General features: G+C 44.7%; 1 protein-coding gene across 3 annotated transcripts in view; it reads right to left on the bottom strand.

Annotated features, from left to right (window-relative positions):
* Nucleotides 1-3,395: 3,395 nt before the first annotated feature.
* LOC113141662 (trinucleotide repeat containing adaptor 6A) overlaps nucleotides 3,396-16,690 on the bottom strand; it is a 28,814-nt gene continuing 15,519 nt past the window's right edge. For all 3 annotated transcript variants that reach the window (XM_026326209.2, XM_026326212.2, XM_026326210.2), the window contains 21 exons: nucleotides 14,559-16,619; nucleotides 14,254-14,452; nucleotides 13,685-14,157; nucleotides 13,359-13,490; nucleotides 13,107-13,268; nucleotides 11,001-11,186; nucleotides 10,677-10,843; nucleotides 10,421-10,498; nucleotides 10,087-10,254; nucleotides 8,871-8,990; nucleotides 8,451-8,588; nucleotides 8,165-8,251; nucleotides 7,903-8,077; nucleotides 7,596-7,739; nucleotides 7,316-7,486; nucleotides 7,096-7,236; nucleotides 6,773-6,880; nucleotides 6,370-6,600; nucleotides 5,977-6,047; nucleotides 5,640-5,779; nucleotides 3,396-5,131 (listed from right to left, as the gene is read on the bottom strand). In XM_026326209.2, the coding sequence (XP_026181994.1) occupies nucleotides 4,783-5,131; nucleotides 5,640-5,779; nucleotides 5,977-6,047; nucleotides 6,370-6,600; nucleotides 6,773-6,880; nucleotides 7,096-7,236; nucleotides 7,316-7,486; nucleotides 7,596-7,739; nucleotides 7,903-8,077; nucleotides 8,165-8,251; nucleotides 8,451-8,588; nucleotides 8,871-8,990; nucleotides 10,087-10,254; nucleotides 10,421-10,498; nucleotides 10,677-10,843; nucleotides 11,001-11,186; nucleotides 13,107-13,268; nucleotides 13,359-13,490; nucleotides 13,685-14,157; nucleotides 14,254-14,452; nucleotides 14,559-16,619 (5,501 nt within the window). In that variant the 3' untranslated portion in view covers nucleotides 3,396-4,782. The remainder of the gene's footprint in view (nucleotides 5,132-5,639; nucleotides 5,780-5,976; nucleotides 6,048-6,369; nucleotides 6,601-6,772; nucleotides 6,881-7,095; nucleotides 7,237-7,315; nucleotides 7,487-7,595; nucleotides 7,740-7,902; nucleotides 8,078-8,164; nucleotides 8,252-8,450; nucleotides 8,589-8,870; nucleotides 8,991-10,086; nucleotides 10,255-10,420; nucleotides 10,499-10,676; nucleotides 10,844-11,000; nucleotides 11,187-13,106; nucleotides 13,269-13,358; nucleotides 13,491-13,684; nucleotides 14,158-14,253; nucleotides 14,453-14,558; nucleotides 16,620-16,690) is intronic.

The raw sequence follows: 16,690 nt of genomic DNA, 5'->3' as shown, positions 1-16,690 counted from the left end.
GACAAGCTGTGAAAATAAACAAATGGACTTTGCAAATCTGAACCTGTCCGCTCCTGCTACAACTGGCCCGACGGTTGCTAGGTAATAAACGTTTTTCAGTTTTTATTATTATTATTAGTAGTACGATTCAATGATGGCACAACATGTTTGAGGAATATTATTGGGAATCCCATTTTTTTTTTTTTTCTCTAAATTTTTTGGGATTTTTAAAATTTATTTAAAGAAAGCAAAAAACCCAAGGTGGACATGGAAGCCTGGGTTTAACACTCCACTGCATAGTCTCTCTGAGCGACACCCACCCCTGCCCTCTGTACTGTACCCACCCAGATATCCCACCCTCCCCACCCACATCTTTGTGCTGGTTAGACTAAAGCTTTTCAGGGTTTGTTTGTGTTCATACTAAGTGTAAAATGACAAAAAGACAGCAGACTCACAGTTTTTGTCTGTTTTTTTTTTTTTGTTGTTTTTGTTTTTTTTTTGTGTCAAAAAAATAGGTTTAGCGCTTTTGATGGACAGTAGGAGAAGTGTGGTGTGAGTTATGAAATATAGCATTTGCTCACAGGATAGTTAAGAGAGAAACAAAGTCACATTATTTTTCTTAAATATTAAAAAGTAGTAGAGTATCACCAGCCAGCTTCCCTCCTCTCCTACACACTTTCCTCCCTTCCTTATTTGCTCCCCTTGTCTGGCCCTGCTGGGAAGCTGCTTGGCAGCCCTGGGGATTGTACATTGCTCATTGCTCATGGCGGTTATCACTCACTGAAAAGGTTTTCCTCACATCATCCTTTTGCAAATTACATTTTTTCTTCAAGCATTTACATTGTCCAGCTTTTTAAATACACATACACAAAAACAGGAAAAATAAGAAGTTATCGATCCCTTTCCTTCCCTCTAACCCTCCCTCCTGAATTTGGCATGATAATAGACACACACACACACACAATTTCCGTATGAGACTGGATTTTTGCATCATCCCACAACACACACACACACACACACACACTAACAGTAGGTCGGACAAAACAAACAGAGCAAGATCAAGCTGGGAACCAAAACAGTAACATCAGCATCGATAAAAGGTGTTTTGCAAACCGCTTGTCCCTTCTCCAACAGCAGAACAGTGCTGCCTCCTCAGCTGCTGATCAGGGCTCAGTTTTTGTTCCACTAATGGTTAATAATGATACTGAGGAGGGACAAAGCTGCTCCCAGATCAGCGTAAGGAGAGAAGCACTGATAAAAATCAGAATGAATGAAGTGTAATGTAAATTTTAGTAATAGTGGAAAGGGAATATAAATTATTTAGAGTTCACTTGCCACACACCTCCTGTCAGTTCCGTTTCCTCTCCTGTAGTTAAACTGTACAGCTGATTCTGGATAAACCAGCTAAGAGGCAAGTGCAACCCTGTGTCCCTGAAAAGCTCATCAAAAGTCACAACCCTGTGCCTGAGTCTCTACAGGCCAACGAGCCTCGCCTTGTTTCAGTCAAGCTCTAGATGTGAGCATCTGCATGGCAACAGCCACATCTGATCACCATGACAACTAAGTGTGGTGAGAACAGTAGCTGAATACTTCAAAATACATAACAAAATGAGCAGTGGATGCTTTACTGGGTTTCTTGTGGTGGTGGTTCCATGTTTGAGGCTGATCAGGTGCCAGAGAAGCAGTCGTTTATACTTTTTAAACCGTTTTCAGCTACATTCAGGCTCAGGTCAGGCGCTGACGTCTCCACCCTGGCCGGGCCCAGCGGGCAGCGAGAGGTAAACCTGGAGAGGAGGACGGCCGCCTCCTCCCTCTTCTCTCGCTCCATCACAGGGACCAACAAAGCACCATCTTCTCTAAGCACGGCACACGCAACTTCCGCTTTAGCTGAGAATATGTATTCACATACACACACGCACGCGCACACACACACACACACACCTAATCTGCTCCTTCTTCAGACAGACCACCAAACTACACCAGCACCGTCTGTCTGACTGCCCATCTCTGCTCTGTCTCTCCTCTAACCCACACAAGTGCAAAATCCAAGGCTCCTCAGTTCAATTTGTCAAATTAAGTTAACTCAGAAACTAATGACAAACATGGTTCAGATGTTCCACTTGAAAACATTCGTTAAACGAGACAAAAACAAATACAAATGAGAGATATATATATATATATATGTGTATATATATAAATGTGTGTAGTTTAAGCAGAGAGATCTGGAATTAAGTAAACTAATCTTTTGTATGTTTTTAATTATTTGGTAGAGAGCAGTTCAATACTGGCACACACCACTGTCAAGTCTGGTTAATACTCAAGGGTTCTGTCTCACTACACAGGCTTAAATATTCACTGCTAAACTTAAAAACAACTAAAGCCAACATTTCTAGTACTTCTGAAATAAAAACCTATATTGGAGGGGAAAACAAACACAAACACACACACACACACACACAACAGGCTTAACACAATAATTACATGATGAAGAAAAAAAAAAATTAAGGTCCATGGCTTCGCTAATGCTGACGTCTCATTCACACAATGAAACTTTTTCAACAAGAAATTGTGCACAATCACTGGCAGACAGGTAACTATTGTTCACACGGGGATTTTGTTGACCAACACCACTGGTGGATCAGACTGTTCTCATGCACAAACACGACTGTGTGAGGAGGACTCACCCTCCAACCACCCAGCCCTGTCCCCTCCAGCGGTAGAGAGCATCCAAACACACATCAGAAGAGACACCCCCCCTCCCTCCCCCAAAGGGAAAAAAAAAAAAACAGTACAACAATACAATCATATTCTATTTGTAAACAGGTAGAAGCCACTTGACTTGTTGCATCTTCGGACACAATTAGGATCAAGGCAATGAAATGTGGACGACATTTGCACTGTTAAAATATTATCTTCAACCAAAAGACAATTTTTAAAGTTTTTCTTGTCCTTTTTCAAAATACCATTTGTGGCAATGAGTGATTTCTTTTCTTAAAAGCAAAAAGTATTATTTAGCATTTTCTTGGACTTAATGAAACATTTAAAACATGTTATGAAACAGGGAAAAAGTAAAGATGCCCCTCGGTAGGCCGTGTGAGAGGCTACAGTATGCATAGATACAGCTTCGCCTTTCTCTTGGTTTAGAAGTCTGACAAGACAACATTTTCCACTAACAGTCACACACATTCACACAATAAACACTCCCCACTTCTGAATGTTACATCAGTGGAGTGGAGAAGAGGAGGACAGAGGGAGCGTTGGGATATCTACAGCCCGTCCTCCACCCCTCCACATTAGGACCCCACCCCACCCAAAGACAGCATATTGAAAGCAGTGTGTTGAGCTTCTCCAGCTTAAAGCAGTTATTTGGCAGAGAAAAAAAAACTTACAGACCTATACATAAGTTTTCAGTGCTAGAAGTTGGATTTTCCTTTCCTACAAGGAGTAGTAGTTTTTTTTTTTTGTTTTTTTTTTTTAATTCAACTACAAGGGGGGGAAAACTGGCTTGATTTCCTGAGAACCATTGCTGGTTATTTAGCAGACAAAGAGGAATAGTTCAAATAACCAACGCCATGGCCAGAACACTGATCCGAATTCCCAGAGTTACAAAGCATCGTCTTCATCCTCAATAAGAGTTTTAATTTTTTGTCATTTTTTAATTTATTTTATAGATTTTTTTTAAAGTTTTTTTTTTTAAATTCATTTTTTAATTTTTTTTCTGCGTTTTCTATTTTCCCATCTTCTCTTTAAAATGAAGAATGAACACACATTTCGCCTCCTAAGTCTTGTAAACAAGAGGTTGCAGTGTGGCACCTCCAAAACATTGAAAGCCTATTCTGAAAGTGCTGTTCCCCCCCTCCTGTGCCCAATAGGGGGCCAGTGGGAGGTCTTGCTAGATAGACCCGCCCCCTACACTAGGGTGGGCGGGGCTTGCTAGTCCCAGCTGTGGCTACAGTTCTTTGCACTGCAGAGCTCAACGTTCTTTAGTTTTAAAACAAAATTGGTGCAATACTTTTTAATGTCACTTTAACTATCACCACATAATCCTCCTAAGTCAGCTTTTATTCGTCTTTAACTATCTGTTGATCTTGAACTCCACGACAACGCAGTAAGGTAGGCGTGCCAAGGCAGAGAGGAGCGCACACGTACTTCACACGCACACAAAGTACTTCCACACACAGGCACACGCATACACACATACGGTAAGGACCTCAATGAGTAAACAGCTACACTGGAAAAACTGGCTGCTCCCTCTATATTGCAGATTATATATACTGAGAAAAAACCACATTCAGTGCAAAGTTAAAAAAGCTCATACTCCAACATTGTCAGCAAACAAATGCAAAAAAAAAAAAATAAAATAAAATCAAACAAAACAAAAAGAAAACGTTAAAAATAAAAAGAATTGGAATTCAAATAAACATGACGAATGAAACAAAAAATATATATATAATAATGAGCTCGATTGAAGCTTTTTTTTTCCATCTGAAAGAGCACTACCTGGAAGCAAATATCCATCCGTTCACATTATAGAATTGGCCTGGCATGATTCAAGTATTCCGACTGATATGTTTTTGGGCTAAAACAAAGTGGACATATGTGCAGAGAGAGAAACGTAACTTGTCTTCCACAGGGGAGACCCCGTTTTGTTGAATATCTTGTGAGAAAGAGTCCAACTAGTGCCATTGCGTTTAGAACTACTTTTTTTTTTGTTTGTTTTTTTTTTTTTTTTTTACCATTTTCTTCTGCTGATTATTAATTCTTTACTGACCCTTCATCCAGCCTGTTTGATTGGCAGGCGGTTCACATGGAGTCCCCGCTCCCTGTCAGGTGATCCACTGGGAGGAAAGAGCTGATTGGAGAAGGGCTACTAATCCTCCCTGCCTCGGTGCCACTGGAGCTGCCCCACAGGCTACTGGAATAGTTGGGCCCGCCCCACAGGGAGGAGCTGTGGAGATCGCCGCTGTTCCATTGGTTCGGTTCAGGAGCGCGGCTGGAGAAGGGGTGGGACTGATCCATTCTGCTCTGAGAGGAGCCGATGGCCTGCCAGCCAGAGGAGGGAGTAGCCAATGACTGCCCTTGTGCAAAGAAACGGTTGATTTCCTCCTCACTGGCAAACTCAGCCAGGATAGTAGTGTTCCCCAAAACACACCTGCAGAAAAACAACAGGTGAGAATGTGGGTGAGTGCTCGTGTCTGCTTCTCCAAACCATCCAGATGCTGGAATCAACAACCAGTTTGTTTCTATTCATTCTACCAACTAGATTATTTACCAGGTTTCTTCACTGTAGTACCCTGGCTAATGCAAATCTGTGTTTACATGTAGCAGGTCCATAGATTTTATAGATGGTCTCTGGGGGCATTTTGTAACTTGACTTACTTATGTATATATTTATATGTACGTATATATTTATGTGCTGATCAGAAATCTAGTTACAAAAATTGGGCAGGGCAGATTAACTGGTCTCTTCTAATTGATTGCAGGCGACATTAGAATGGTTCAGATGGCTAATGATACCAGGAGCTTTAGAAAGCACAGATATCACTGTACGAAGTGGTCAACACTACAGTAAAAGTGTCATTTAGGGTCAGACTATAATATGTGACAGTTAACTTAACACAGGTCTAGAAAGGTCAAGAGTCTGTAGGTGGTGTCCTTACATGTGCAGGCTCTTCTGCGCCTTAGCGGCCTCATCCTTGGAGCTGTAGCATACCACGGCGTTGCCGTGTGGCAGGTTGAGGTGGAATGTGATCAGAGGGCCATGCTGCATGCACAGGGTCCTCAGGGTAGAGCCGTCAATCTGCGACAAAGGGACAAAAAACAGGAAATCAGACAATTATTTAAAAAACAAACAAAAAAAAGGGCCAAGGTTTTAAAAACTGCTGATCATTTCAGGAAGATCTGATTAAACATGTTAAGAACAGACTCTCAAAACACTTAATATTATGAATAACAAAAAACACACAGATCACGTGTATTTCATTAATGTGCGAATACCTGAGGTGTGAGATTTTTCAGGACAAGCCATTGGGTTCTCCCTGAGCTGCTGCTGTCACCCCAACTGGAGCCTGTCAGCACACACAGGGCAAACCCACAGTCAGCTAAAGAGCATTTTAGGTCAAATGTCAGAGTCCAGGTACAGGATGAAACAAACAAAATGAAACAGGGCAGAGGCAGAGATCAGTAAGGCATAGTGTTTTCATAAATAAGAAAAAAGCAAACAAACACAGCAACAAAATTAAAATGTGCTGATGAATAAATTTGTGATACAAAAATACTGAAACAAATTTAGTTTCTTTCTTGATAATTTCTGCAACAACACTGCTCAATGAATAATGAGTTCCTAGTTGACCTGACAGTTTTACAGCACGTTTCTGCCGCTGCTCTTACCAGGTGTGTATCTGGACTCGGAGGAGGCCCAGCCTCCCAACCTCAGGGCCGAGCCATCCCAGCCGGAGGAGGCAGGGCTGGGCTTCTGGCTGGTGAGGCCGGGTGGTGGTCTGGAGGGGGCTGCCACAGACAGCGCCTTGGGAGGCAGAGGGACCTTCCACAGCTCATGGGCTAGTGAGGAGTTGGACACAGAACCGCCACCGGGAGACCACTTTGACTCACTGGGTCTGGCTGCAAGGATCAAAGAAAGCAACAATAAACCCTCTGACATTGCCCTGTCAAATTTCAAATATCTGCTACCTCAGACATTTGTCATATTCATTCTTTTATAACTGATTCGACTTCAGAAGTAAATGAAGAGGGACAAGATGGCAAAAGCTGAATTATAAACAAGAATGAAAACCTGAAGTGCTTTGTGCTGTACTGGTGAGGGAACCGCTGTGGCTGGAGGCACGAATGGATGACCAGGCACTGTTAGAAGGCATCGTGGTGTTCAGTGATGAGGATGGCCCTGGGAACAGCAAAACAATGGTCAGAGACTGTGATTATGTTTAGGTTGCATGTGGAGCAACAGCGTTTTCTTAAATCAGTATCCAGCATTAAAACTGTCCAGATTATCAACTTGGTTCCACAGACAAAACGGAAGCAGCTTTGAGAGCTTAGTTCTGAGTTGTCGTACAGTGTGTTCAGCCATGGGTGTATGACATGTATGTATGTATGACCTACCGTTGTTCCTGTCCCTGAGGTGGTCTGTGTCACGGACGGTGTTGATGGAGAGGTTGTTGATGACACTGCCAGGGGTCACATAGGGGTCAGTCTCAGGGTCAATGTTGGGGTAACCTTTCCAAGGCTCTCCTGGCCGGAACTCTGCAGACACACAGACACTGTGAGCACTCGCCAAAGCAAACACTTTTTTATGCTATTTGAGCTGTGACAACAGGGGTACCTGGGGGCCAGGTGACAGTGTTTCCATGGGGTGGGGGAGAGTTGGCACGGGGTGGCCAGCCATCACCCACAGAGCCCATTGATTGGCCAGGAGGACTCAGGGGAGATGGGCCAGGAGACAGGAAGTCATAGAAGGGAGAGTCCTCCAGACGCAGCCCAGACGACATAGCACCTGTGGGACGAACACACAGAGGCATCAGGATGCATTTGCAACTTGTGGAAGCCCAGACCATCAATCTCTGAATAACAACTGAGAATCACAAGCACAAGCTGTTCATTACCAGGTTTGCTGTTCTGCTCCAGAGGGTCAGTAGCCCAAAGTTTCTTCAGTCTGGACTGGGGCGGCTCTTTGTAGCTCACAGCTCCACCACCACTACCACCACCAACACCCATGTCCAGGGGTACATTCAGGTTAGAGTTCAAGCCTGGTTAAAAACGAGAGATAGAAGGAACTCTTAATTTAAATCTATAACAGAAACTGAAATATGGGTATTTTAAATACTGTCACACTAAGTGTACATGTGTTCTTGTTGGAATCTGGGGAGATGCAGTGATTAGATTTAGAAACACTGTTGGTAGCTAACATACTTAAAGGGAAGTTGCTGAAGGATCCAAGAGTGGCAGCATCCTTCTGCATCTCAGGGGTATTGTGGGACAAGTAGTTCTCCAAATATGGTTTGAGGGGTGGGGCCTGTTTCAGCAAGGAGGGGTCCAGGTGCCGTGGCGGCTGCATCATTGATGGAGTCGAACCAATGGGACGTGCCTAAGGACAGGAAGCAGGAGGTTAGGGAAGTCAACCAGGTATGTGACACTAGATAAGACAGTATATGGTTTTTCAACACACACACACCTGTTCAGTCTGTCGTCCCACTGGCATGACTCTCTGGCTCTGAGCCTTTTGCTGTTGCTGCTGCTGCTGTTGCTGGAGGAGAAGCCGCTGCAGACATTCAAGAGGATAAAACTTAAAATAAAAGCTTTATCTCCTTCCAGCTCATGGAGACAAGCACTTTTCACCTAAAGACCTAATATCTAACAATTTCAGCACCAAACCTAAATCTTTGCCAAGCTGTGAAGAAAATGCTGTTTTTCATGCTTAAGTGTGTGTGTGAGTGAAACGTATCTTTTCATCACTCTACCTGTAACTGGCTGATCTGGTTGAGCTGTGAGAGGTGGTTGAGCTGGGAGAGTTGGTTGAGCATAGCCACTTGCTGAGGACCAAACAGAGGGTTCAGACCTCCATTTCCTCCTGGGTACTTCAACAGGGATGGAGGGACCTTAACAAGGGAACATGCAAGATTTTCTTTAAATCACGTGTTTAACACAAAGTCACGAGAGTTCAAATTCATACATTTAGGAAAGTTGGTCGGCTGTTTGGTGGAAAGTACTGTTCTTCAACTCTAAGCCAGTCATTACTTAGGAATAATTATACAAATTTATACCTAAATATTCACACAATTTACTACATGCTTAAGCTCTAGATGCATCATCACCTAAGAGTTTACAAACAGTCCTTTATATTACACTCATTATCCATGTAAAATTATCGTGTGCACTACCTGAGAGGGCAGGATGGGTGGAGGCACTTGGTTACGAAGGCTGGGTTGGGAGGGGACCTGGGACTGGGGGCCACCTCGGCCCTGTGCTACGCTGCTGCCACCCAACATAGGGTTTACATTCTGAGCAGGGAAGGAAGACACACACACACACACAGTTGTAACTGTCGATGTACAACAACTTTTGAAATAAATAAAATCTAACACTGTGGTGGGTGGTGGTTTTGTAGCCGTGGGCTTTTAGGAACGCTGGAGAAACCAAAAGTAAAATGTCTGATAAATGTTAGAATTGACACAAACATTTTAATTAAACTCCTTAGAAATTTGTGTGTAATACGCAGTATTGTCTGAGTATCTGAGGATCATAGACAAAGGATCTTGTTCCAGTCTTCTGCCTTCCACTCACCTGCCGAGCGGCCCCAGGACTAGAGTGGGCAGGAGACGGCCCAGAGTCGAGACAGGGGATAGGCTGAGCAGAATTGGAAGGGGAAAAGCTTATGTTTTGATTGGAGCAGACCTCATCAGAAGCTGGGCTATCGTAAGCAGAGGGGGAAACAGACAGCTGCAGAAGCAAGGCCGGGTGCACAGCAGATGGACGGCAAGCACAGAGGGACAGGAAGCACATCACCAGCCAGAGAAATACAGACAGGGAAGGAGAAAAGAAGGAAAAGAGTTAATTTTGTAGGAGAGGACGGAGGAAAGAACAGGTGCCAAAGAGTAAAAGGAAGAAGGAATGAGCAGGCAAGAAAGGAGCAATGTAGAAAAAGAGAAGGTGGAATGGAAGTCAGAAAGATATAAACAAAAAAGCAAGCCAAGCACAGCCAAACCAACCCACTGCAGCTTTTACAGGACTCCTGCATAACTTACAAATCACTTGCCAAACTAACAACTGCCATTATGTTGTGTGTTCTGTTAAGCATGTAAGTGTGCATATTTAATTTGTTACTGTGCCAGCTAAGTGACACCACCTTAATGTACAACATGCAAGTAACAAGTATCAAATGAACGGTCCCTAATTGCAGTGTGTTAGAACAACCACTGTGGGGCACAAGAGAGCTGAGAAACCACTACCCAGCCAGACATTTGAGGCTGTTTACATACAAGAGACTCACTTTCACAACCCTTATAATCACCACAAAACCAGAGAGACTAAACCACCATCCGGTATTTTCGTTCTCCCTACCTATCGTACTACCAGGAAAACAGCGTTTCTACAAACCTTGTCATAGTAAGGGCTGCGATCCATGGCAGACTCCTTATGGAGCTGGTGTCGAGACCCAGGGTTTTTTCCCATTACTCCATTGAAGTCTCCCATACTGCCCATATCCATACGTTTGTCCTGCACCATCCCTGCTCCTGTCTTCATGGAGTCGTCGGGAGAGTCTCTCTGCAAAGAGAAAGCCAAAAAAAAGTGATTACAGATGCAAGAAGGCATAAATATTACACTCGTCAGAGATAATTATATATTTAAATCACGTACTTCCTGATCTGTGAGTGTGGCTCTTCATAGAAACAAGTGTTTTGTTTTTAACAGAGAGAGAAATGGCACTCACAGAAAAGTTGATGCTGTTGAACTGGTTGATGAAAGGTTTCATCCAGGGTTCATCCTGTTTGTTGGCTGGTTTGTTCATCTGGAAGAGCAAACAAATCTATTTACCAAGATGCTGTTGGCTGAAATGTATCTACCATTGTCCTAAATAGAGGTGGATAAAAACTTGCACCTGTAACCCATAAAATGTTTTAATTTAGCATATGGCGACAGCAGCGATCATTTGATACCTGCTGTGTGCAAAGCTAAAGTGAACAAACCTTGTTTGAGCTTTTATGCTTGTAGTTCCAGGTGTTTTGGTCATGTGATCTGTTGTCCTGTTGGCTGTTGCTCCACATGCCAATCTCCACCTCTTCTTCCTGATCCCAACTATTGCCCATGGATGCCTCTTCAACACACCATGTATCCATAGACTTGGGACCAGAAGCTATCAAGAAGAGAAGATGGAAAAGATTAAAAAAAAAAAAAAAAAGATTGATTTCATGTACTTCCATCAGGAAACACAATTTTCCTGCTATTTTGCGTAGAATTCACCGTTCGGTCACTCAGGATTGCCTAACATTTTACACACTGCAGGCACCTACCAGATTTATGCTGGCTGCCCCATCCAGACCCAGAATCTCTGCTGTCCCTGGGTTCGTCCCAGCCAGAGCTGCTGTCCATTGGCTTTCCCCAGGCAGATGTCCCGTTGTCCACTGTCACAGGAGGAGTAGCAGTAGGCTCCCCCCATGATGAGGACTCCTTCTTCTGAGAGTATGGCTCACCCCAACCTGTAGGAATAGAGAACAACGCACCCATTAGAACAAGGACATTCCTTTCTGTGGTGCTGTCTACATTTAACCTACAGGTTAAAGATTAACAGTATTTCCTAACAAATATACATAACTACACATTCATTGCATTTATCATTGAAATGATACAATCTCTCCCCATTCCAACCAGCTGTGTTTATCTTATTTGGCCATAGTTAAAAAAGAGCTGTGTCACATGAAGGATATCGTCAATGCTGCATTGCATATGATCTTTGTTGAAAACCAACTCAGATTTTAATATTTACAGTGACATTTCAAGTTTTGTATTGCTCTGCTGGCATCAGAGCTTTAGGAGAAATCCCTGCACATGTCTCTGAGGACCCACGTCAGCTAGGTTATGTAAGTGCTGTTTACTTTAATGTTTGCAGGTGTGTAAGATGTGTGCACAGATACCTGTACACATTCAACTGTGAAACTCAGTTTTTAAATGAGTCATTTAAAAACTGAGCTCAAAAAGGCTCCTGTTACAGCTGACCCTCCGGACCTGAAACCTTCCAGGAGATGCCAGGCATGCCACCCCATAAAAATAGGACAGATCATGAGGTGAGGCTCAGGCTCCAGTATCCTTCATGTGACTGGGTATGCTTGCACAAAAGTACATGCACATAACAGCATGAAGAAATTTCGTCAGTAGGTCAGAATCAACAGTCCAATTTTCAATTTTGTTTAAAATTATTTGACTACATATGCATTTTGCATTGCATTGTTTTTAATTATGCCACATAATTTCATGTATGTATTTGTTTGTCGTCAATATTTTCTCAAGTACCCGGCTAGTCACCACACCCTTCCTAGCCATCCCCGTAGCTGCTCCAGTTACTTCTCTAGACCAGCCAACCTGAGTAGGCCCAACAGCCTCCCCCCTTCTCAGCCCACATCTACAGAATAGCCACCGTACTCGTTTTAGCGTTCCATTTTGCCCTGGACCCATTCCTATTACTAAGTCACCAGACCTCCTCCACAAGTCGGGGACTCGCTCTTCCCAAATCCAACAAAAGCCTGTTTCTACAGCAAGTAGAACCGGTGGGTGAGAAAGAAAGGGAGGAGGAAAAAAAGCAAATGAGTGAAGAGAAAAATCGATGCTCTTAGCATTCCAAAGGAATGACTCAAGCCGCTTTACAAAAAGCTCTAAACCCAGCATAGGCAACACTGGTGGGAGATGGGAGAGAATGCATGTACGTGTTTGTTCTTTCTTCATATTTCTGTGAAACTGTGTATGCCTCTGTATATATTTGTGAATGTGTTTTTATCCACAATTCCCATGTTTAAATTGTCTAAACCTACATTTTTTTAAGACAATGTGGGTGGGACTCGCACCTTGTTATCCATTCTTAAATCTTACAGACTGCACCAGAAGGCATGCACATACATGTCCTGGGTCATGTCCTAGGATTTTAAAAGTAACTCAATTTTAAACAAATTTGGGAAAAAAAAAAAAAAAAACTAAAACATTAACTTGCATACTAATGAAACCCAGAGTGGCTACCTAACTGTGCATTTGAGAACCTACAGAACAAATTAACTGAGTGAAACAAGTTAAGATGAAAGTATCTCTGCAGGCTGAAAACCACAAGATCTGTTGTAACCTGGCCAACCTCATCTATGTGAGCCTAAGCTATTATGGGACCAAGTGTGAGTCAGTAATGTTAGAATTATTTTTCACATGAAAACACATGTTAGAGCTCTGAGTGCACGTGCACATTTTTCTGTGCTTTGTTTTTGTTTTCATAGTCAAGCTTGTGTGAAAGATTATGACTACTGAAACATCACATTAACAATAAATGGCTTTTGACTAGGAATAATTATGAATGATATAAACAGATATATATATGTGTGCACGTGCCCGACTTGTGTGTTTGCATACATATTCCAACTTACCAGAGGTGCAGCTCTTGTCTTGCACTGGAGGCTGCATGGGTTGTGGAGGATGCATTGAACTGTGTGCTGGGTGGGACTGGTGCTGAGAGGATGGAGCCATGTTCTCCTGGTCTGATTGGCCAGTCCTGTTCCACATGTTGACAGATCCATTGTTGTATTTGCCTAAGAAGAAGGATTAATTAAAGGCCATCAGCTAAAAGACAACTGTTCAGGCATAGATCTTAAATAAAATACACAGGTGTAAGAGTTTACCAGGGTCTCCCCAGGCAGATGTTCCATCGTCGATCTCCATCTTCCGTCGTATGGACTCCGGAGAAGGGTCTTCCCACCCAGTGGCTGCTTCCTCTTTCTGGCCTACTGTGGTCATGGGGCCTCCCGGCCAGCCTGATGAAAGAATAAATAAGACTTAAGCGAGTCATCAATTTTACGTTATTCCCTTTAAAAGTCTTGCTTTACAGTGTTGATACTCTTGTTACCAAGCAGGAAATTCAGTTTTTAGTGACCTGACATCACTGGGACACAGGACAAAAATTAGTTCAATTTGCTGTTTCTGATAGTATGAATAACCCACTAACTACCTGTGGGCTTGTTGGGGCCTTGACTGCATCTGGACATGTTGGATTCAGGACCTTTTCCCCACTCGTTGGAGGGCTTGGGATTCATCTCACCCCAGTTCTGGGCTCCATGGTTGTTCTTCATTGGCTCACCCCAGCCCTGGTTGTTATTCGAAGGATTGGGTTTGTGGACGGAGTCACCCCAGTTGGAGCCTGGGTTTGGAGTGGTCTGGTCCGGTGTATTTGATCCTCCACTCCCTACCCAGGTGTTACTGCTGCTGGTATTGGTTCGGCTCGGCTCGCTCCAACATCCAGAGCCAGACCGGTCACTGTCGCTGTCCCAGCCCACAGAGCCTGCACCTTTTTGGGGCTCCCCCCAGTGGTTGTTGGCGCCTCCTCTGGAACTATCTCCACCACTACCCCAGCTTTCACTTCCATATCCACTACTGGAACCCCAGCTCTGCTGTGGTTTGGGTGCATTGGTCCAGGTACTAGACCTTAACAGAAACAATAAAGGTGATTTGTAAAATATATAATGGACAGAAGACAACATCAGCTACAACAAATGGAAAGAAAACTTAAATATTAGTTACCTGTCATCTTTGTTGGTGTTGTTGCTCCAGGTGTTACTGTTGGTGTTGCTCCCCTTGTAGCTGGATCCATCCTCCCAGTTACTTTGCCCATTTCCTCCACTTGCTGGGACTTTGCTGTCCCACCCAGAGGTCGACCTCTGCTCTCCCCAGCCAGAACCTCCCGTTTCAGGGCCTGAGTTGCCAGACCCACCCCCCCAACCTGGAAGTAGATGAAGAGAGATCAAATTTTTTTTTCTTCTTCTTTGTTTGTTCAGTGGTAACATTTTTAAAAATGCATTCACACTTTATACACATTTTGTCCCTACCTCCAGATGTCTGGGAAGGAGCTGTTGGTGGTGCTGTGCCCCAGCCGGAGGCTCCGCTGCTGTGCTTTCTTTCATCTCCTCTGGGACCCTGGTGCTGATTGTTAGCAGGAGAATTCACGTCCCAGGCGGTGTTCTGCCGTACGGGTGTCTGTCCCCATCCAGCATTGGATAGAACCCTTGGGTCCACATCGACCCGGACCAGAGCTGACACTACTGTTGCAGGATTTGTAACTTTTCTGCGGTTTCCCCCTTTTGGCTGGTCGCTGTCTCTGTCTGAGCTAGATCGGCCTCCAGAGCTCTCTCCGCTTCCCTCGCTTCCTCCAGAGCGACCCCAGCCTCCAGTGACACTCCCCAAGCCATGGCTTCCACCTCCTCCCCCTCCACCTCCTATGCCCATGGCGTCATCCTCTAGGCTCTTCCAGCCATTGTTGGTAGAGCTTCCTTTCTGATTTCCAGCATCTGAATAGTTGTTACCAGGAGCTGCCGAGCCCCATTCTCCATTTGACATCGACGTCTTGTTGTTTGATGTGGAAGAGGACGATGAGGACGAGGAAGAAGATGCACTGCTTCCCCAGGTGCGGGGAATACCCGCTGGAGGGCCCATTGCAGTTGGGTTCCCATTTCCTGGTGCTTGGCCTGCAGAGCCTGGGATTTGATTTGCGCCAGCAACCCAGGATAAGTTGCTCTGAGGCTGGTTTGGGTTATTGGTGGGCCCCTGGTCCCAGCGTGGGGCCCCAGTGTTATTGTGGTTATTATTACTCTTGTAAGCAGCAGTAGAGGAGATCTGGGGGTTCCCAGCCTGCAATAAGGGAGGGCTTTGGGGGTTCACAGTGTCTGAATTCGGGGGGCCCTTGTCTCCAGGATAGGTAGTTGCGCCCCAAGGCGTACCGAAGACCCCAGGACCCCCCAGGTCTCCTTGGGGGTGCTGGGGGGCTGATAAGGGGTTTCCATTGGCCAGTGGACCCCCATTCCCTGCTCCAATGGAGCCCCAGGAACAATCCCCACTGAGCTGGGGTGAGGCGGTAGAGTTTGGTGGAATAGAGGTCATTGTGGCATTAGTAGTAGTAATAGTAGTATTCATCATAATAGTGTTATTTGGTCCATTGGATTCAGTGTTAAGGTTGGTAGGCTGCAGGCCACCATTTCCACTGCTACTGCTTCCTAATACCTTGCTGCTTGCTGTACCATTATTCACCTCAGTGTCTTCCATCATACTGCTGTTGTCTGGAGCTGCCATGCCACCCCAGCCCAACAAGGGGCCCTGTTGTGGAGCTATACCCAGCTTGGAACTCATCCCCTGAGCCTGTGGAGGCCGTTGGCTCTGGGACACAGGGCTTGGGGTTGGATTCTGTGGCCAGGCACCATGGTTGGCATTTGGGTTTAAAGTGTTTGAATTTAATTCTCCATTGACACAGGGGGTGCTTCCACCTGTGGGGATCATGTTGCTGCCTGACTGGGTGCCCCATATGCCACCGTTACTGACGAGCTTGTTGTTGTGGTTATCTATGTTATTGCTGCCAATACTGCTGGACCCAGCCACAGAGAAGTGGGAAGGCCCGGTGATGTTATTTCCATTATTCACACCGCTGCTTGCTCCCATTTCTCCACCAATAACTTGACAACTGTTGCCGTTGCTGTCTCCATTCACAGAAACGCTGACCACCATGGCAGGAGTCACCATGGAGGAAGAGGGGGAAGAAGCTGCAGAAGACACAGAGGAAGAAGCATTTGCTGACATCATCATCACTGTTGTTACAGCAACAGCAGCGAGGTTTTTCTCTGAGCCGATCGAGGAGCTAGAGTCGGCATCCATGCATTCTGATGCTAGCTCAGGGTCTGATCCTGACCCACAGCCAGAAGAGGAAGAAGACGAGGAACACGAGAATGAAGAGGAGGAAGGAGGCCAGACAGAAGAGGTGGTGGAAGAAGGGTTGTTGGGTTTGTCGGTACTTCCGTCCACTAGGACTTTGCCCCAGTTGCTGTTGCTGTCACTGCTGCAGGGAGAGCCAGAGGACCAGGGGGAAGGCTCATACTGCGAGTCCAAGCCAGGATGCTCCAGACCTGGAGGTGGAATGATGGACATGATACTGTTAGACTTAAAAAACTAAACAAAACAAATATTTACTCAAACA

This window comes from Mastacembelus armatus, chromosome 8 (genome assembly GCF_900324485.2).
Source record: "Mastacembelus armatus chromosome 8, fMasArm1.2, whole genome shotgun sequence".
NCBI classification, from domain to species: Eukaryota; Metazoa; Chordata; class Actinopteri; order Synbranchiformes; family Mastacembelidae; genus Mastacembelus; species Mastacembelus armatus.
The sequence above is the reverse complement of the archived record's forward strand: the minus strand, read 5'-3'. Positions and strand labels throughout refer to the sequence as shown.